This window comes from Notothenia rossii (genome assembly GCF_949606895.1).
Source record: "Notothenia rossii genome assembly, chromosome: 8".
NCBI classification, from domain to species: Eukaryota; Metazoa; Chordata; class Actinopteri; order Perciformes; family Nototheniidae; genus Notothenia; species Notothenia rossii.
The window spans coordinates 77,938,677-77,960,830 of record NC_136906.1 but is presented as its reverse complement, the minus strand read 5'-3'; the positions used below and the strand labels follow the sequence as shown (position 1 = coordinate 77,960,830).

The 22,154-nt window shown below is 39.8% G+C and overlaps 2 protein-coding genes across 2 annotated transcripts in view; both read left to right on the top strand.

Annotated features, from left to right (window-relative positions):
- LOC307017490 (uncharacterized protein) overlaps positions 1 to 19,713 on the top strand; it is a 43,942-nt gene extending 24,229 nt beyond the window's left edge. The window contains exons 2-7 of the mRNA XM_079647108.1: positions 13,937 to 14,266; positions 14,391 to 14,663; positions 14,801 to 14,893; positions 14,996 to 15,024; positions 17,300 to 17,368; positions 19,314 to 19,713. Of these exons, the coding sequence (XP_079503234.1) occupies positions 13,937 to 14,266; positions 14,391 to 14,663; positions 14,801 to 14,893; positions 14,996 to 15,024; positions 17,300 to 17,368; positions 19,314 to 19,445 (926 nt within the window). The 3' untranslated portion in view covers positions 19,446 to 19,713. The remainder of the gene's footprint in view (positions 1 to 13,936; positions 14,267 to 14,390; positions 14,664 to 14,800; positions 14,894 to 14,995; positions 15,025 to 17,299; positions 17,369 to 19,313) is intronic.
- On the top strand, positions 135 to 5,873 carry LOC307016491 (uncharacterized protein). Its single transcript, XM_079645605.1, has 6 exons — positions 135 to 654; positions 776 to 883; positions 1,051 to 1,140; positions 1,234 to 1,262; positions 3,254 to 3,322; positions 5,164 to 5,873. The coding sequence occupies exons 1-6, from the start codon at positions 573 to 575 to the stop codon at positions 5,296 to 5,298; spliced, it is 513 nt and encodes a 170-aa protein (XP_079501731.1). The 5' UTR covers positions 135 to 572; the 3' UTR covers positions 5,299 to 5,873.
- Positions 19,714 to 22,154: the final 2,441 nt, after the last annotated feature.

The window sequence follows — 22,154 nt, the reverse complement described above, 5'->3', positions numbered from 1 at the left end:
GATTCAATGAGTGTCTCGGTTGCAAATGCTTCATTAAGTTGCTTGTGTTACCCCCTTTACAAGCAACTCATTGAGTACATAGATTGCGCCTCGCACTATCGCCACTACATTTTTTAAAAGTGCATCCAGACCTTCGATCGTTTCGCTCTGTCCGTCATGCCTGCGGGAGTCTCACAACAATATTAAGAGCGCTGTTGAGAGAGATGAGGAGTGGCATTTACAGTGGCCAATCAGAGGGGTCTCAAACCGGATACATCACACGGGATGAGGGTTCCCAACCAACCAGAATGGTTTAAAGTTAAACTAAGGAAGTAGACGTAACAGATATACCGATAGCAGCACCGTTTGTCCAGCGGCTTAACGGTATACCGATACCGTCCAATCAGGTACCGGTATTGACTTACTACCGGTTCTCGGTACCCATCCCTAGGACATATGGACGGTGTGAACACCCAGTGAAGTGGCTGCTTCAGGGTCAAGATGTGGTTAAAGATCACAGAGATGTAGAGACATCACAGTCTCTCTGCTCTGCCTCTGTGACATTTCTGACTTCTCCTTTTAGAAACACATCAATGTTTGAGTTATTTACTTGTAATATAACTGATGAGTTCACAAGAGAAGTACACCTGTTCCTCTTCAGCCCTCAGTCCTCAGGTGAGAACATGATGAGATGTTTAAGTTACTTCAATCTGACATGAATAATCACCTCAAATATGTGTTTGTTTTACAGAAGTTGCAGACTAAATAGTTTGTCGGGTTGTGTTCATTTGTTTAGGTGAGGACACAAAACCAGCAACAACAACACCAATAACAAAAACAACAACAACACCAATAACAAAAACAACAACAACAACAACAACAGCTAAACCCAACTTAAAAGCAGGTTAGGATTAAGTTATTTACTTGTAAAGTGTTTGATGGTTACAGGAAAGAACCACAGCTGTTTCTCTTCATTCCTCAGGTTAGAATACATGTTGTTGATTCAGAGTTTAAAGACAAAGAGATCAAAACCTCTGAGTATATGTAACTCTTCTAACTTCTCTCTTCCAGGTTGGTGGTGGTTTATCATCATTCTGATAGTGGATGTTGCAGCACTCACAATAATCACTGTGGCTGTCATCAGACGGAAAAGGCCTCAAGGTGAGGACATTCACACATTATACTTTACAAATAAGAAGCTTCTGATAAACATGTGTTTTAACCCAAGTTTAATTTATTTGTTATTCTTTTTAGGGACTGATACGCAGACGGATGTGAACGTGGTGAGTTTAAACAAGAGTTCCCGTTAGAATATTTTTTCGCAGGTCAAAATGTCCGTTTAAGTTGAAATCTTCCGGACACAATTTGAAAAGTGCCTGTCAAAGGTCTTCTTTGTTATTTATTGAGCTTTAAAACAAATTGATATGATTCGATATTAAACAAACTAATAATAGTAGATTAACTATTCAAAAGTGTACATTAACTTACATTAACACAGGAATAATAAACGGAGCGCTCTCTCTCACTCCTGACAGCCCGCCAGTATCATGCAGCTCGCGGATCAGTAATGAGTGACCCGACAGTAAAACTAAACATATCTATAACTAGTTTAGGTAGTTTGAGAGGTAATTAAAATAACTACGTGTGATATTCTAACCTGAAGTGTGTGTTTTGTTCCGCTCACCGCTGCATGTGATCATGCAGAGCTGGGGGGTATACTACGAAGCAGGATGTTCTCTTAGCCGGCTAACTTCAGGGAAAACTCGGGGTTTCCGGTCCTACGACGCTGGTTCTCTTTTTAGCAGGCTAGATCTCCATGGTAACTTATGCTGAGCGGCTAACCTGGTCGGGAGCAGGTTAGGTTGCAGGCTGAGAGCTCAACTCAGTGAAAGCACTGCCTGCTGACCAATCAGAGCTCAGTGTGCAGAGTTTAAAGCGATCAAGTCATATTACAGGAGAAAGGAAATACAGAAAAGCTGCCGTTGCAGGAAAGACGGCCGGCAAAAATCACCAACTGTGTGAACGTGAACATTGATAGAATATCACCTCCCATCTTCAGAGCAATCTGACTATTATAACATTAGCGTTAAGAAAGCTTACTTAAATATCTGCCACAACATAAGTAACCGGATCAGAGTAACATTAAGTACAGTCCGCGGCATATCACATCATAATGTATCATATATTTCCTTATCTGAGTCAGCTGAGCCGTATCTGGCCGTGCAACACTCACAGTGTCACATACTGTTTGCAGAAGTATTACTTTAAGCAACACATTAAGTTGACGAAACACTCGAGTCAAATGTAATTAAAGTCAGATCCACTCGTGTCTTAGACGGGGCAGTGATATCATAAACCTGTTAGGCAAATTTTATTAGGCCTTTTATTGATCCACTTGATAACCCGCGTCGTAGTACAGTTTAGCGAGAGCGCGTATGTTTTGGATTAGGCCAACCGGCTAACTCAAACATATCCAGGTTAGGTTGAACCAGCTTCGTAGTACAGGCCTCCGCTGTCGACTCGTCAGCAGCAGCTGATCTCTCTCTCCCGTCAGATTAGACTTCACTCGTGTTTATGTCCATATCGATCAGATCTAGCTAGTTCTAGCTAATGATAGGACTACCTGTTTATTAAAAGACACCTAAAATAATAAGCGTCGCTATGCAACCGGGTGAGGCCGCAAAGTATAGCGCAGCATTATGCATTTGTTTACATGCCGACCGGAACCCAGAGGCATTACCAACAGATCAACGCACAATCAACCCATACCGGACATCTCTTTCTCCACATTACGTGTTAGATACTAGAATGGACTATTCTTGTCTGTCACATACTCTTTTGTCTGTCACATAAGTGGCGCAAGTTGCGCAACTGATGTGGTATTGCGCTAATATAAGGGGAAATATATTTTGACCGGACGCTTTGACCGGAGAGATTGCCGGTCTTCATCATATTTTACCGGTCGTATTCCGGTAATTACCGGCTAACGGGAACTCTGGTTTAAACATTTTGTTATTAAAAATGTTTTCAACACACACAACAGTCTCAAAATGACCACAGGGTTAAAGGTCTAATAATGGCAGAATTCATTTGGACTGTTGTCATTGATTACAATGCATGGATGTTGAATATGATGAAACCTGTACAGCAACTAGAATTAAATGAATTACGAATAAAAGTAGCTCACTTTAACGCTGTATGTTACATTGCAGATTTTATGTTTATTTCACTGCAACAATAATAATTAATAATAATAATATATTTATTTGTGTAGGCTGATCCTGAAGATGGTGCTTCCTACGCCTCCATCAGCTACACCAGGAAGAGCAGCAGGAAAGCCAGGGTAAGATTTATGTTGGTTATACTGATGATGTTAATCGAGGAAGAATCTATTGATATGATTCAGAATCTAAGCATTATATACTGTATATGCATGTAAATGGTCTGTAAAGGCATTTTAATGTATAAATTAATATTTGTGCCTGGAACGCCTCCATTGGACTCCTTTGTTTACTTCTGGAACATAATGACATCACTATGTAACACCCAAAGTCCTATTGGCTAGCACTCCAACAAATGTATCGTTATAGGCTAAGGGGCGGGACATCTCTCAGCGGTTGACCAATCACAAAAGAGCCGGCCAGCTAACCAATCAGAGCAGACTGGGCTCTGGTTTCAGACAGAGGGTGAAAAGAGGTGCTGCACTACATACTGATATACACCTGAACATCAGCAGGAGAGGACTCTTTAAAGTAGAGACACTACATACTGATATACACCTGAACATCAGCAGGAGAGGACTCTTTAAAGTAGAGACACTACATACTGATATACACCTGAACATCAGCAGGAGAGGACTCTTTAAAGTAGAGACACTACATACTGATATACACCTGAACATCAGCAGGAGAGGACTCTTTAAAGTAGAGACACTACATACTGATATACACCTGAACATCAGCAGGAGAGGACTCTTTAAAGTAGAGACACTACATACTGATATACACCTGAACATCAGCAGGAGAGGGCTCTTTAAAGTAGAGACACTACATACTGATATACACCTGAACATCAGCAGGAGAGGACTCTTTAAAGTAGAGACACTACATACTGATATACACCTGAACATCAGCAGGAGAGGACTCTTGAAAGTAGAAACACTACATACTGATATACACCTGAACATCAGCAGGAGAGGACTCTTTAAAGTAGAGACACTACATACTGATATACACCTGAACATCAGCAGGAGAGGACTCTTTAAAGTAGAGACACTACATACTGATATACACCTGAACATCAGCAGGAGAGGACTCTTTAAAGTAGAGACACTACATACTGATATACACCTGAACATCAGCAGGAGAGGACTCTTTAAAGTAGAGACACTACATACTGATATACACCTGAACATCAGCAGGAGAGGACTCTTTAAAGTAGAGACCCTACATACTGATATACAGCTGAACATCAGCAGAAGAGGACTCTTTAAAGTAGAGACACTACATACTGATATACACCTGAACATCAGCAGGAGAGGACTCTTTAAAGTAGAGACACTACATACTGATATACACCTGAACATCAGCAGGAGAGGACTCTTTAAAGTAGAGACACTACATACTGATATACACCTGAACATCAGCAGGAGAGGACTCTTGAAAGTAGAAACACTACATACTGATATACACCTGAACATCAGCAGGAGAGGACTCTTTAAAGTAGAGACACTACATACTGATATACACCTGAACATCAGCAGGAGAGGACTCTTTAAAGTAGAGACACTACATACTGATATACACCTGAACATCAGCAGGAGAGGACTCTTTAAAGTAGAGACACTACATACTGATATACACCTGAACATCAGCAGGAGAGGACTCTTTAAAGTAGAGACACTACATACTGATATACACCTGAACATCAGCAGGAGAGGACTCTTTAAAGTAGAGACCCTACATACTGATATACAGCTGAACATCAGCAGAAGAGGACTCTTTAAAGTAGAGACACTACATACTGATATACACCTGAACATCAGCAGGAGAGGACTCTTTAAAGTAGAGACACTACATACTGATATACACCTGAACATCAGCAGGAGAGGACTCTTTAAAGGAGAGGCACTACATACTGATATACACCTGAACTTCCTGTATAATCCCTTTTCTTTGCCTGCAGGCTCATGATGATGATGAAGATGATGATGATAAAGATGAAGCAGTGAGCTACAGCACTGTGAGAGCTCCCTCCTCTTCCTCTGCTGCCTCCGCTGATCCCAGCCTCCTCTACGCCACCGTCAACAAACCAAAATAATAAGACAGTTTAATGCTGTATTTTAAACTATGGCACAATTGTTATAACCATATTACAAGGGCAAAGAGAGCAGAGTTATAATAAGATTTATATTGACCAGGTTTTGCTTTTTTTTTGGCTTAATGTATCGAAGTGAGAGTACAGCAAAACATGTGAGTCCCTCTAGAGGTGGATCCTGAAAAAGGTTCAGACATGTTGGAGATTTACTGTATTCTTAATACTTACAGTGTGGGCATAATGAAGGTTTTATAAAATTGATTCTGTTTTTTTTATTACTGTTTTAAAGAGTATTGATTTTTCTTCTGCACATTTGATTGTTTTGTATTTTACTAAATAAAGTCACCTATTAGCCTTACAAGAGTGCAGGTGTATTTCCTTGTATGGTTTTTCCTAATATGACATTCTCAAAACATCAGGTAAGTTCTTAAAGTAAGATAAGATAAGATAAGATGGACCTTTATTAATCACTGTGGGGAAATTCAGTAGTTTAACAGCAACAGGGTGAGAATGAAAAACAGGACAGAACAGATTCACACAGATTAATACAATTAAAGATAAAATCAAAGATAAAAAGAGGGGAGAGAAGAGAGAGGGGGGAGAGAAGAGAAAAGGGGGGAGAGAGGGGGGGAGGTTACATTGTTACAATTCTGATAATTAATACACATTTGATAGTCATGATCAGGAATGATGTTGGATAGAAATGTAAAATTAAAAATAGCATCAATAATAAAAAAAAATATAGAGGTTTTTGGAATAGGCATTTTGTCCTTTTTTTAACCAAAAACTGTTTTTCATTTAAAAGTGTGCCACTTCAAAAAGCAATGTTGGTGCTAGTTATTGAAATAATATACAGAACATGATAACATATTTGTGTGTTTACTCCAACAACAGACTGTAAATGATGATGAAGATGATGAAGATCCTGAGATGCATAAATCTCCGTAGTATATTTCTCAACAAACAAATCATCAATGTAGACGGGTAAACAACAAGAAATATCCCTTAAACTTCATATGATAGATAAGGTTATGTAATGTAATGTGTGTCTGTTACTACATATAGAACTATGTATAAAACATTCAACAGTTACCTCCTCCCCCGCTGGTGACAGATGTGAGGAATCGGACATTTTCTAAACGTAAATCAAACACCACGAAGCCCCGGGGAAATAAATTCCTTAATAATTCATCAAAACAGGTCAACAGGGAGATTCACACCGTGTGTTTCCCTCCTGTCATTCAAACCCAGTCTCACAAAAAAATGTGTAATAACTACGTTGGTCCACAACGTACTGTAGGACGTAGTATTTCTACAAAACCGCCTCTGAAATTCTAAGATCCCTACGTTTTTTTTCACCATTCATTCCAATGCCTGTAACGTGATCTTCACATTTCTCCCTGCAGAAAAAAAAAATATGGCCGAACTTCGTTTTATTCTCGGTGTAAAATGCCTATTTTAAAGTTAGTTTGGCTATTAAAATGCGTTTTGATGTCATTTGATGCGAGAAATATGAGTTGTTATTTCAGATTATGTGTGCAGTGGATGTACATGATCTTTAGTTTGCTAGTTATTACGAAGATTACTTGAGGAAATTGTGTCAATACAACGTTTTCATTGTTACCAAGGTCGTTGCTAGGGACGCTGCTATCGATATTATTTCTGTTATGTTGTGTAACTGTTTAATGGTGTTATCTTTATTGCTACCCCCTTCCACGTCAATGTATAGTGTTGGTGCACAGCGCAAACGTATTAGTTTAACAAAATCCGCATCTAAAATGGTGCCATTGATATGTTATTTTCCCCTGTGCAATTCCAGTCTCACATGTCACATCATATCGTCATAAAAAAATACCGGAAACAGACCGAAAACACTGAGTGTGCTTACTTTTCTCTTTGGAGGTCATCACATAACGGCATTGTAATACACGGTTCGGCTGCATTAAATGTTACATATCTGCCGTAGTTCTCTATTTATAGAGCCTTGATGAGAAGACTTCTAGACAAACATGAGGAACTGCCGCCAACACTGAAAACGTGACGTGGATCATAAATATATCAGCAATTAAACAACATCTTACATTTATTTTCAAACAATACATCTCCTCACAGTATCAACACTAATTCGGCTGACTTTTATATTTGATCCAATTGGTAGATAGGCTGTATTTACACCATAAACGTGCACTCCTGATATAAAGGGACACCTAGTGGTTAAAGCATGTTATCAACTGCTCTCTGGACTCTGTTGTTGACAGAGCCGGAGGTCAACTCTATTTCTCTATTTCAAAATAGTTAACATTGCTGGAGGTATACACAAAGTTTTTCATTCATTGCATAACTACACCGTTTGTGTATATATGTCAATAAAGAACAAATACAAATAAAGAATAAAGAGATGTGACATGTGAGACTGGAATTGCACAGGGGAAAATAACATATCTATGGCACCATTTTAGATGCGGATTTTGTTAAACTAATACGTTTGTGCTGTGGATCAATACTATAAATTGACGGGGAAGGGGGTAGCAATAAAGATAACACCACTAAAACACGTCCAACATTCAGGGGTCCTCATCTTATGTGCAATTATACGCTCGACAGCTTCCAGTTTTCTGTGCTAAAAGTTCACGAGCGTCCTCCTCTAGCATTCCCCCTTTGAACAGCTTTTTGGACCTCATTACGAGAGCAACAAGAAAAAACGGATCAACAGTGGCGCGGATGAGCTACAGGATTACTGCCAGCAAGCACCCCATATCCCCACAATGGATAACCCTCTGAAGTGTTGGTCACAGAAAGCGAACCGCTTCCCCCGTTTAGCCAAGCTTTCCAGGAGCTACCTGGCTACACCAGCAACCCAAGTGAACAGATTTTTTCCCTGGCAGGCAACACTGTCACCCGATAGCGGTCAAGCCTCCTTCCCTCACATGTTGATGCTTTGGTCTTCCTTAACGCAAACCCAAAAACTTTGAAGGGTGGACATCGTTATCGAGGAGGACAGTGACAGCGAGTAAAGTGTTGTGCAATGCCCACTGGATTTACTTTGCATTTATGTTCTAAACAGAGATTTTGCAGTAGATGTGGTGAGTCCAGTTACTGTTTTAAATGTAATCATTCATATTACACACATTTAAATGCTGCTTTGTTAAAGTGTTTAACGTAACTGTCTCTCAAACTGTGCACATTTACAACCATGACAATTCACCAGCAGATACACAAGAAAATATATAGGCTCTGACACATCGGCAACGCTTCAGTTTCAGCACTGAGGTCAAGCCAGCCTCCACTTCGGAAAACACAGTCAAGCCAGCATCCGCGTTGTTTTGCGGTGTGCGAATATCCTATGCATTACGGTAGCGGCCTGGAAAAACTGCCTTCAAAATAAAAGTGCTTACTCGGTCAATAACAATAATACCAAGCATATTAAAATATGTACTATATAAGCCTAATGTGATCAATAATAATGTAAAACAAACTAGATATAACTACCACATTATAACTGGGTGAATGTAAAACTTAAAGAGTTTCAAAATAAAAGACCTTTGAAGTCTCATATATGAACTATAACCCCAAAATGTTTTTGGAAAAAATATATAGTATAAAATAAAGGTTAAAGCAAAAATATCCATATTCACTGTAAAATAAGAGTATCTACATCTAAATGCACACTATAGAACAGAGAAGAATACATTTGAAATTCTCAAAAGTATGCACTGCATGTACGATGTAAGTACATGGTGCTGGGAGTTATCTGCTGACCAGGGATGACGAGTTGCAGAGGGTTATTGTTTTAGAAATGTTTTCCTTTATGTAGTTATGTACACATGACAAAACACTTTTAAATCTTTTGATTGTTGAAAAAAATGTTCCTTCCTCCAGTTCCTAGAATGCACTATCTTCCATGAGCTGAAACTGACATAAAATGCATATTAATGGGTGCCAAGACTGTTTTTCCTAAGCCACTCCGCCTTATGTCCTATACCATTAGATATCTTTTTAGGGGCACTGATATGATATGTTAACTGCAACCAATATGTGTTTTTGATACACTGAGGGTCGGCAACCCCTGGCACGCGTGCCAGCATTGGCACGCGGCACCGTAACCAGTGGCACACTAGGAGTAAGTGGAATAAGTGTGCAAAATATTTAAATGGTATTTTCGGATCCTGAACGAGACCGCCGCCAGAGCGCGTCTCCCCGTTACCTGCAGAAGGAAGCCATGCACGCAACGCAGCCCCGCTCTCTTTATCTCCAGGTGACTTTCTGCCGCTTTCCTCCGTGGTGCAGTGCTGATCGTTTCACCACGGAGGAAAGCACTTCACTAATTGCAGTACCCATAAGGAGCTGTACAAATGACGCAGTTTTTGCGTGGCTGTGTATTTAGTTGAAAGCCCAGTGGCGATCTGCTCATCTCTCATCGAAATAATATGCTACAAAGGGGCGGACTGGCCATCTGTGTGTTGAACTTTCCTGTCGGCTCCCAGACCGTAGTCGAGGAAGGCAGAAGCAACAAGCTTCAGGTTCAATAACCCACTTTAGCTTCAATGACTGGAGAGAGGCGAGCTCTTCTTGGGAGGCCGTTGCATTTATTTAGCTGTTCTTCTGTTTCACAAAATACATCACAGACCTCTGTTTTTCTGCTTCCTCGTTTCACTTCCAGAAACATACACACGTTCCCTCACTGTCGCTCTGCCATCCACAAACACACATGCACAAGCCACACCCCTCTCTCTCTCTCTCTCTCTCTCTCTCTCTCTCTCTCTCTCTCTCTCTCTCTCTCTCTCTCTCTCTCTCTCTCTCTCTCTCTCCCTCTATTCAATTCAATGGGGCTTTATTGGCATGAAAGTTAAATTAATTAAAAATAATTAACAACATTAACATACATTTCAAATGCTTACATATTATTGATGATATATATATATAGTGATACAATTACATTTCAACACGTGTGTGTGTGTGTGTGTGTGTGTGTGTGTGTGTGTGTGTGTGTGTGTGTGTATGTGTGTGTGTGTGTGTGTGTGTGTGTGTGTGTGTGTGTGTGTGTGTGTGTGTGTGTGTGTGTGTGTGTCATTCACTGTCCCTCAGGTTGTGGCATGTGTATACATATTGGGCAGCAAGGTGTGCCTTGATTCCTTCTCCTAGGAGTACTCTCAGTCTTGAGAGGTCATCAACCTCCTTGAAACCTGGGATTACAGAGTTCAGCTTGTTCCAGTAAATGCTCCTTACTTGGTTGAATGTTTGGCACTTCAGGAGGAAGTGCATCTCTGTCTCAGTCTCACCTGTCGTACAGTGACCACATGTTCGGTTCTCTTTTGGTTGCCAGGATCTTTTGAGTCTTCCTGTTTCGATTGCCAGTTTGTGGTCACTGAGTCTGTACTTGGTTAGGATCTGTCTCTGCTTTCTATCTCTGACAGTAGAGAGATACTCTGCCAGCTCATACTCTCTGTTTAGAGCCAGGTAACATTCTAATCTACTTTGGCTTTTAGCTTCTTCTTCCCAATGTTGTAAATAGTTGTCTTTACATTGTGTTATAATGCGTTTGACTGTGATTGGTGTTTGGAGAGCAGTGTTGTTGAGAGACTGGTCAGAGTGGCTCTGAGAGGGGGCAGCTAGCCTCAGCACCAGCTGACATAGGGGACTCTTCTCTGGGGTTAGCTCTTGGCTTTGGAGGGCTTTGGAGTGGAGGGTGTTTCGGGGGCTGGACCTAAGGTGGTTAAAGAATGTCAATGCTCTCTTTTGAGTGTTAATGATCAGTGGGTATCTGCCTAATTCTGCTCTACATGCATTTGTTGGTGTTTTTCTCTGAACACGTAAAATGTATCTGCAGAATTCTGCATGTAAAGACTCTGTTGGATGTTTGTCCCAGCGGGTATAGCTCTGGTGACTGAGTGGACCCCATACTTCACTACCGTACAGCGCAATGGGCTGGATCACACTATCAAAGATTTTGAGCCAGATTTTAATTGGAATTTGGACATTATAAAATGTTCTCTTAATTGCATTAAGAGCTCTTCTGGCTTTTTCTTTGAGTGCATTCACTGCCATGTTGAAACTTCCTGATGCTGTTATGGTTAAACCGAGGTAGGTGTAACTCATACTATGTTCCATGATATGATTATTTATGGTAAACTGGTATTTGTTCTCCTGACATCTGGGGCGTTTTTGGAAAACCATGACATTAGTTTTCTTCATATTGACTGCCAGGGCCCAGTTCTTACAGTACTGGTCGACTATGTCCAGCTGTTGTTGGAGTCCTTGTTCAGTAGGAGACAGCAGAACAAGGTCATCAGCATAAAGCAGACACTTCACCTCTCTCTCTAGGAGGGAGAGGCCAGGAGCAGCACAGTGATCCAACTCAACAGCAAGTTCATTTATATATATATTAAATAAAGTGGGACTTAAATTGCAACCCTGACGAACACCTCTTCTCTGGGTGAAGAATTCAGTTTGTTTGTCTCCAATTTTAACAGCACACTTATTCCCTAAATACATTGATTTAACCAGATCGTACATTTTGCCTCTTACACCACAATGTAGAAGTCTATAATAGAGCCCTTCGTGCCAAATAGAGTCGAAAGCTTTTTTGAAATCAATGAAACAAGTGAATATCTTACCATGTTGTGTTTGGTGTACATGTTTGTTAACTAAAGTGTGAAGGGTATATACATGGTCGGTGGTGCGGTGTTTTGGAAGGAAGCCAATTTGTTTTTACTCAAAATGGATTGTTGGTTAAGGAAATCTTGTATTCTTTTATTTAGAATACTACAGAATAATTTCCCCAGACAGCTGCTGACACAGATGCCACGGTAGTTCTTAGGGTCTCTCTCTCTCTCTCTCTCTCTCTCTCTCTCTCTCTCTCTCTCTCTCTCTCTCTCTCTCTCTCTCTCTCTTAAAGGGACAGCGATCTCATCTCACTCTGCATGACCCTAATATCATAACATGTGTGCTCTGGAGAATCACAGAACGGACGATCGTCCTTATTATTATGCCGCTTAAACCAATGATTTAAATGTGTTAAATTTGGCATCATGTAAGTTGCGCTGACAGGTCCACACACTGCTTCCCCTCAGCGAGGCTCCCCCGCCCTCCTGCCGATAGTTCACGGGCGTCATACTCCTCAACCGCCCCCCCCCCCCCCGTTGATAATTCTCGATCGTTGGCACGCTGATCAAATTTTATTTTTTAAATGGCATTTCATATCAAAAAGTTTGCCGACCCCTGCTCTACATCAAGAAAACATGTTCTGTCTTTTACTGATCGCAGTGGGTGTCAGCGTATTCGTCTTGTATTTTATTTTTTTATATTTGTGTGTTTTTTTATTTTTTCCTTTTCTGAAATACAGAAAGGCTTTTAAATTGGAGAGGGCACAGACAGTCACAAGGCCCCATACTATACTTCTGAACTTTAATAACAGACATTTATTTGTCAAAGTCATGTACTCCAAACATTTCCAATAATTCCCAAATTCAACACATTATTATGGGTTATTACAGTTTAGTTGAATACTCGATTCTGATTTGTCAATTCGGTCGGACATTTCAGAGGTTATTAAGATCGATTTTGAAATAATAATTAATAATAATTAATTAAATAATTGGTCATCTTTCAATTTAATTTTTTCACTTCTTTATAAGATAAGAATTACTTTATTGGGCTATATCGTGCATTTGAAAGTGAAACTTAAGCTCGCTCCGAGATATTCCCGGGAGAGTGCAGATTCATTTAGCATCTTCAGAAAGTTGTGTATCTGCAGCGTGTTTATTAAAAGACTTTAACCGGTATGCCTCACTAGAGACGTTTGTGTCTTTTTAGAGGGACCAAAGATTCATAAGTGCAGTGTGCAGAGCATGACAATAGCTCAGATAAAACGTGTTAGTTTTATTAAGAATTTCAGAACAACATGCGGGTACAAGTGTTAAAAAGTAATTAATTAAACTTCATTAGAGTTCATTTAGACAATAGTTACTGTTTCCATTACTCATGTCTCTGTTTTGTATCTGGTCAACATCAGTGGTTTAGACCTGCAGAGCTCTGCTGCTGCTGCTGCCAAAACAACACCTCTATCTTGGTTCTCAGAGGTGCAATTCTCAGAAAACCCACCAGGTCTCAGACCACTGTGTGTGCATTCAAACACCATTAGCAAGTCTGTTTTCTGATAAAAGTGATATAAAAAAACATACTGCAAGTATTTATGGAAACGAATAATTCATAATAGTAATATATAATGCTATATGTAGGCTACATTCTCTGTGCGGTTTTGCTGTAAGCACGTATCTTATCTGGTCAGTATCAGAATCTAAAACCTCCAGAGCTCTGCTGCTGTTATTAACCACATTCTCACAGAAACACTTTTTCGGTTCTCAGAAGAGAAATAAAGAAGCAGCCGGTCAGAGACTCTGACAGTCGAGAGCCAGAGACCAAGAGAGAAGCACGATGTCTGAATTCAGAAGGATCATGATGTCTTCATTCCTGATGCTGCTGCTCCACTTTTCAGGTGAGGATGCAGAGAACACACTTTCAATAAAACAGCTTTAATATCACTAACGGTACTTTACTACGTACTGTTCCTTTAACTGAGAATGATGAGTTGTGTTTGTAACGTGGTGACTTTAGTGAACTCTGTCTTTTTTTTTTTCAACAGCAGCAAAGTTGAAATATTCTTTCTTGACTGTCAGAGCTGGAGATGAAGTCACTTTGCCTTGTGACAATGTGAAACATGATCAGGATAACTGTGAGAGTACTAGCTGGATCTTAGTTGATTCAAGTAGTTCAACAGGAGTAGAGCTGGTTCATCGTGGGCAGATTAAAGAAGAACCCAAAGCTAGATCAGACAGACTGAGCGTTACAGAGAACTGTTCTCTGGTTATAAAGACGGTCACAGAGGAGGATGTTGGTCATTACGCATGCAGACAGTTCGGATCAGGACAAGAAGAAGATCCAGACTCTGTGTTTGATCTCTCTGTTGTTACCAGTGAGTATTTGCATCATAATGTTTTCAAACTGTCTCTAAACTGAAACATTACAATAATTATGATTACAGTGATGAAGTTAATGTTACTCTTGTTGTCTTTCTCTTGCAATATCTCCATCTTCAGTGACTGAACATCAGGACAATGAGGAGGTGACGTTAAGCTGCTCTGTGAAGACATATAGAGACTGTGGACTCTCAGTGAAGTGGCTCCTTCAGGGTCAAGATGTGGATAAAGATCACAGAGATATAAAGACATCACAGTCTTCCTGCTCTGCCTCTGTGACATTTCTGACTTCTCTTTTTAGTTACACAACAAGGTCTGAGTTGTTTACTTGTAAAGTAAGAGATGGTTACACGAGAGAAGAATATCTGTTTCCCTACAGCCCTCAGTCCTCAGGTGAGAACATGCTGAGTTGTTTAAGCTACTTTTTACTGATGTAAAATAGCCAGAATACATGTTGTTGATTCAGAGTTTAAAGACAAAGAGATCAAAACCTCTGAGTATATGTAACTCTTCTAACTCCTCTCTTCCAGGTTGGTGGTGGTGGTGGATCATCGTTGTGATCGTGGGTGTTGCAGCACTCACAATAATCACTGTGGCTGTCATCAGACGGAAGAGGACTCAAGGTGAGGACATTCACACATTATACTTTACAAACAAGAAGCTTTTGATGAACATGGATTTGAACTGTGGAAGTTAAAATCAACTCTCTTTTGAATTCTGTTTAGGGAATGAAACGCAGACGGATGACAACGTGGTGAGTTTAAAAACTTTTTTATCCACTTTTCATTTTGAATTTAATCATCAATGTTGATCTTACTTTTTTTAAACAGAAAGTAGGAGTTTCTGAGGCAGCAAGATCAAAATGTGATTTAAAAAACAAAATACCAAATCAACACAACAGCCTCAAAATGACCACAGGGTTAAAGGTGTAATAATGGCAGTCTTTTATTAGGACTGTTGCCATTGATTACAATGCATGGATGTTGAATACGATGAAACCTGTACAGCAACTAAAACTAGAAAATGCATTTCCAGCTGAAAATGCGTGCAAATGCTGTAAACTGTGAACATTTGTTGCTGAATTTAGCTGAAAATGCAGAAAAAGCTGAATATGTTATTAGTTGAATGGTAGCTGCTTTTAGCTACAAAATGTAGAAAAGTGAAATGATTTGAATCCAAATTGTTACAGCTCAAATGCATTGCAATGACTTTGTTGAGTTCTCAGTTTTCTTTCAAAGTGTAATGGTGACACTTAACCTGTTTAGCCCTGAGCCTGTTTTTCAGGTCTCAGGCTCGAAAATGACATTCCCAGAACAAATGACCATATCTTCACTTCTAAAAGGGTTACATTAATAATCTTTTTTCCTCAAAGCAAGGTTACATCTGTGAGTTGGATGTAGAAGCGTCAGAATCAATGTAGATGTTTTTATTTGAAAGTCAATTCAGATTAAACACATTAAAAAAAAAAAAATGATAGTGTCCGTCCAAAAAAGAAACATTACTTATAGCAAAAACCACCCTTGAATGATGGGATGGTAGACTAAAAGCTTTAGGAATCCAAACTATAACATATAAGTACCCTGCGTCAAGATTGATGCAAATCAAGTGACATTTGAACTTTTTAGAGAGATTTAGGAGAAGAAAAAAAACACTTCTGGGGTCATTTGGGTGGATTTGACCTATCTCTGGCCCCCCTTGCTCGATTTTGGTGATTGACATCTCCTTTTAACCGCTAAAGCCAATAGACTCAAGAGGGAGTCCCACATACACACACACGTTACCAAATAAGGAGTGAGAGTGACGCGTAGCCAAAACCGGAAGCTGCATACACTCTGGTGGCTACCATTAGCAGCTAATATTTATTCTCCGATTTTTACAAAAAAATTGAATTATGGATTATCAATAATTTTTTCAAAATGACAGACACATTGGATTAACCTATGGATTTACCCTCAGCAGCATTTGTATCGTTTTAATGCCATTGAACACGACTTTTGATCAGAATAACAGCTAAGGTGAGACGATCTCCCGTGTTTGCTCCGTAATGCTACGTGTTGTGATGTCTGTGTTTGCTTCCCCTGTCGCGAGTTCTGATCGCTCAGTGATGACTAATACCTATATAATCTGTGGAGTCTCAGCTTTAATCGGATATCTTGTATGTGCAGTTACGATAAGTAATAAGGGTATCTTTACCTTGATTTCTGTGCCAAGTGTGTTAGCATTTTTTCACTCAGGGGTCATTTAGACGCTTCTTATGAGACTTGTGTTTGTGGGTTCGTATCGTCAGTTAGCTGAGATTCTTCCCGTTAATCTGGTATGAGACATTAATAGGTTTTTAAATAATAAGAAGCCCTGAGACAGAGTTTCGTGAAAAAAACTACCCGCCACACCCGGATTAGAGACCTCTCGGGTTTAACAGGTTAATTACCTTACACACATTTTGTGTGAAATTATATATTGGTACCATTGTACAGTAGAAAGTGCAATTTCTTTCTACTGTACAATGGTACCAATATATCATTTTATGTATATATGTTGGCTGATATGTCGGCCCGGGGTATTTAATGATCTGGCACTAATAGAAAACATGTATCCTGGTGTCCACACTTGTAGAACAACAAAGTTAGCAAGGTGGTGAAGTTTAATTATTTTAAATTCTCTGATTATTTGTAATATTTACATTAGATAATAATCCATAGCCAAATTTGATAAAAAATGCAAATTGAAGAAAGATGTTATGGATAATTGGATTCTGAGTTTATCATTTTGTACAGGGCTGCAACTGATGATTGCATTATTGATGATTCTGAACTATTTTGGTTATTATTAATTAATGTGCATGTTCAAAATGTCCTAGATTCATGTTGTCAATATGCTGTTATTCATCGACCAACTTCAAAAAACAAAACAAGTGCTGAATTTAGCTGAAAATGCAGAAAAAGCTGAATATTTTATTAGTTGAATGTTCTCTGTAGCTGCTTTAAAAAATAATAATAAATAAATAATAATAATATATTTTATTTGTGCAGGCTGATCCTGAAGATGGTGCTTCCTACGCCCCCATCAGCTACACCAGGAAGAGCAGCAGGAAAGCCAGGGTAAGATTTCTGTTGGTTATACTGATGATGTTAATAAAGGAATAATCTATTGATATGATTTAGAATCCAAGCATTATATAGTTTTAGTGCATGTAAATGGTCTGGAAAGGCATTTTAATGTATAGATTAACATTTGTGCCTGAAACGCCTCCATTGGACTCCTTTTTTTACTTCTTGAACATAATTACATCACTATGTAACACCCAAATTCCTATTGGCTAGAACTCCAACACATTGATCGTTATAGGCTAAGCGACAAGATATCTCTTAGTGGTTGACCAATCACAACCGAGCCGGCCAACTAACCAATGAGAGCAGACTGGGCTCTGGTTTCAGACAGAGGGTGAAAAGAGGGGCTGCACTACATACTGATATACACCTGAACATCAGCAGGAGAGGACTCTTTAAAGTAGAGACACTACATACTGATATACACCTGAACATCAGCAGGAGAGGACTCTTTAAAGTAGAGATACTAAATACTGATATACACCTGAACATCAGCAGGAGAGTACTCTTTAAAGTAGAGACACTACATACTGATATACACTTGAACATCAGCAGGAGAGGACTCTTTAAAGTAGAGACACTACAAACTGATATACACCTGAACATCAGCAGGAGAGGACTCTTTAAAGTAGAGACACTACATACTGATATACACTTGAATATCAGCAGGAGAGGACTCTTTAAAGTAGAGACACTACTAACTGATATACACCTGAACATCAGCAGGAGAGGACTCTTTAAAGTAGAGACACTACATACTGATATACACTTGAACATCAGCAGGAGAGGACTCTTTAAAGTAGAGACACTACATACTGATATACTCCTGAACATCAGCAGGAGAGGACTCTTTAAAGTAGAGACACTACTGATATACTCCTGAACATCAGCAGGAGAGGACTCTTGAAAGTAGAGACACTACGTACTGATATACTCCTGAACATCAGCAGGAGAGGACTCTTTAAAGTAGAGACACTACATACTGATATACTCCTGAATATCAGCAGGAGAGGACTCTTTAAAGTAGAGACACTACTGATATACTCCTGAACATCAGCAGGAGAGGACTCTTTAAAGTAGAGACACTACTGATATACTCCTGAACATCAGCAGGAGAGGACTCTTTAAAGTAGAGACACTACATACTGATATACACCTGAACATCAGCAGGATAGGACTCTTTAAAGTAGAGACACTACATACTGATATACACCTGAACATCAGCAGGAGAGGACTCTTTAAAGTAGAGACACTACATACTGATATACACCTGGTCATCAGCAGGAGAGGACTCTTTAAAGTAGAGACACTACATACTGATATACACCTGAACATCAGCAGGAGAGGACTCTTTAAAGTAGAGACACTACGTACTAATATACTCCTGAACATCAGCAGGAGAGGACTCTTTAAAGTAGAGACACTACATACTGATATACACCTGAACATCAGCAGGAGAGGACTCTTTAAAGTAGAGACACTACATACTGATATACACCTGGTCATCAGCAGGAGAGGACTCTTTAAAGTAGAGACACTACATACTGATATACACCTGAACATCAGCAGGAGAGGACTCTTTAAAGTAGAGACACTACATACTGATATACACCTGAACATCAGCAGGAGAGGACTCTTTAAAGTAGAGACACTACGTACTAATATACTCCTGAACATCAGCAGGAGAGGACTCTTTAAAGTAGAGACACTACGTACTAATATACTCCTGAACATCAGCAGGAGAGGACTCTTTAAAGTAGAGACACTACATACTGATATACACCTGAACATCAGCAGGAGAGGACTCTTTAAAGTAGAGACACTACAAACTGATATACACCTATCAGCAGAATACGGCCCCTTTAAGTTGTTAAATTGCAGCAAAAGCAGGGCTTTCAGAACCCCTTTATGTATAATCAGTTTTGTTTCCCTGCAGGCTCACTTTCATGATTATGATGATGAAGATCAAGCAGTGAGCTACAGCACTGTGAAAGCTCCCTCCTCTTCCTCTGCTGCCTCCGCTGACCCCAGCCTCCTCTACGCCACCATCAACGAATCAAAAAAATAAATAATACAGTTGTATTTGGCTTAATAGCATCAAAGTGAGAGTACAGCAGCAGATTTATGAAAAAATGTGAGTCCCTCTAGAGGTGGATCGTGAAAAAGGTTCAGACATGTTGGAGATTTACTGTATTCTTAATACTTACAGTGTGGGCATAATGAAGGTTTTATAAAATTGATTCTGGCTTTTTTATTACTGTTTTAAAGAGTATTGATTTTTCTTCTGCACATTTGATTGTTTTGTATTTTACCAAATAAAGTGACTTATTAGCCTTACAAGAGTGCAGGTGTATTTCCTTGTATGGTTTTTCCTAAAATGACATTCTCAAAACATCAGGTAAGTTCTTAAAGTAAGATAAGATAAGATAAGATGGACCGTTATTAATTGCCGTGGGGAAATTCAGTAGTTTAACAGCAACAGGGTGAGAATAAAAACATTACAGAACAGATTCACACAGATTAATACAATTAAAGATAAGAAGAGGCGAGAGAGAGGAGAGAGAGGTTACATTTTTTAAATTATGATTAGTTAATACACATTTGATAGTCATGATCAGGTCTGATGTTGGATAAAAATGTAACATTACAAAATTAATAATAGCATCAATGTATAGTTTTTTATAGAAGTTTTTGGAATAGGCATTTTTTTACCTTTTTTTAACAAAAAAACTGTTTTTCATTTAAAAGTGTGTCACTTCAAAAAGCAATGTTGGTGCTAGTTATTGAAATAATATACAGAACATAATAACATATTTGTGTGTTTCCTCCAACAACAGACTGTAAATGAAGATGCTGAGATGCCGTGTAAATCTACAGAAAAGCTTTGAGGTTCGAAAGTTTTTTATTCAAAGTAGTAGATTTCTCAACAAACAAATTATCAATGTGTAGACGGATAAAAAACAAGAAACATACTTAGAAACATACTTAACTTAATATTTTAGATAAGGTTATCTAATGTCATGTGTGTTTGTTACCACATATAAAACTATGTATAAAACATTCAACAGTTACCTCCTCCCCCGCTGATGACAGATGTGAGGAGTCGGACATTTTCTCAACGTAAATCAAAACGTAAATTTGCACGGTTTGAGAGCAGCCAGGCTGGGGGTGCAGAGAAGGACCAGGAGCCCTGCCCTTTTGTTTTAAACAGGGCAGAGGTGTGCAAATCCTTTAAAAGGGTGAACCCACACAAGGCTCCTGGACCTGATGGCATCCATGGCCGTGTTCTCAGGGTGTGTGCGGTTCAGCTGGCGGAGGTGTTCACAGACATCTTCAACAGGTCCCTGCTCGGGCTCAACAGCGCCTCTGTGATTGGATCCTGAACTTCCTGACGGGCAGACCCCTGGCAGTGCGGGTGGGAAACATCACATCCTCCACCCTGATCCTCAACACCGGAGCCCCTCAAGGCTGCGTGCTCAGCCCTCTCCTCTACTCCCTGTTCACTCACGACTGCCACACACAGCTCCAACACCATCGTGAAGTTTGCTGACGACACGACCGTCATCGGCCAGATCACCGACGGCGACGAGACGGCGACAGAGAGGAGGTCGAAAACCAGACATCTTGGTGCCAGGATAACAACCTCCATCTCAAAGTCAGCAAAACCAAGGAGCTGATTGTGGATTACAGGAAGCAGCAGGGAACGGTCACGCCCCCATCACCATCAATGGGACTACGTGGAGAGAGTCAGCGGCTTCAGGTTCCTCGGGGTCCACATCACTGAGGACCTGACATGGACTCTTCACACCACCACCATCGCCAAAAAAGCTAGATAGCGGCTTTTCTTCCTCTGCAGGCTGAGGAGGTTCAACATGGACTCCTGGATACTCTGCAACTTCTACAGGTGCACCATAGAGTATCCTGACTAGCTGCATTCACATACTGAATTTGCATAAACGTAGCCGGCCAATCAGGGCGAGCCTACCTGAATGCGAGCGAAGGCCTCACAGTATATAAGGCAGCTACACCTCCTGACTGTCATCCTTTTCTCTTCAGCGAGGAGCCTGTGACCTACGATTTTCATCGTCATAACTACACTTTATATGTTCGTATGAACAAATAAAAAACCTTGAACACCACGAAGGCCCGATGAAATACATCCCTTGATAATTCATCAAAACAGGTCAACATGGAGATTCACACCTTGTGTTTCCCTCCTGTTACGACCCCCTCCAAGGCCAACACCATCCCATAATGTGATCTCTCGCACTTCCGTTGCACACACACACACACACACACACACACACACACACACACACACACACACACACACACACACACACACACACACACACACACACACACACACACACACACACACACACACACACACACACACACACACACACACACACACACACACACACACACACACCTGATACCTGACTTCCACATTTGTTTAGGTTTTTTAAGTCCCTTTGGTTTTGTTCTCTTGTAAATAAATTAGTCCTTTTGTTACACTTAAACTTGACTGGTCTCCCTTCTTTGTTGCAGCCTATGAACCGGGCTGTAAATTCAAGTCATACAATAATATTCAAAGAAGTTGTGTGGAAAATATTTCTAAAAAATAGAATGGTATGGCATAAAAAACAATGTTGGAAAATATTTTTGAAAAAAAAGTCATAGTACAGTTTGTCAAAGATGTGAAAAAAGTCGCAGTATAGTATTTCAGAGAAAGTATACGGTATAGTAGTATTATTTCTTATGTTGAAAAATG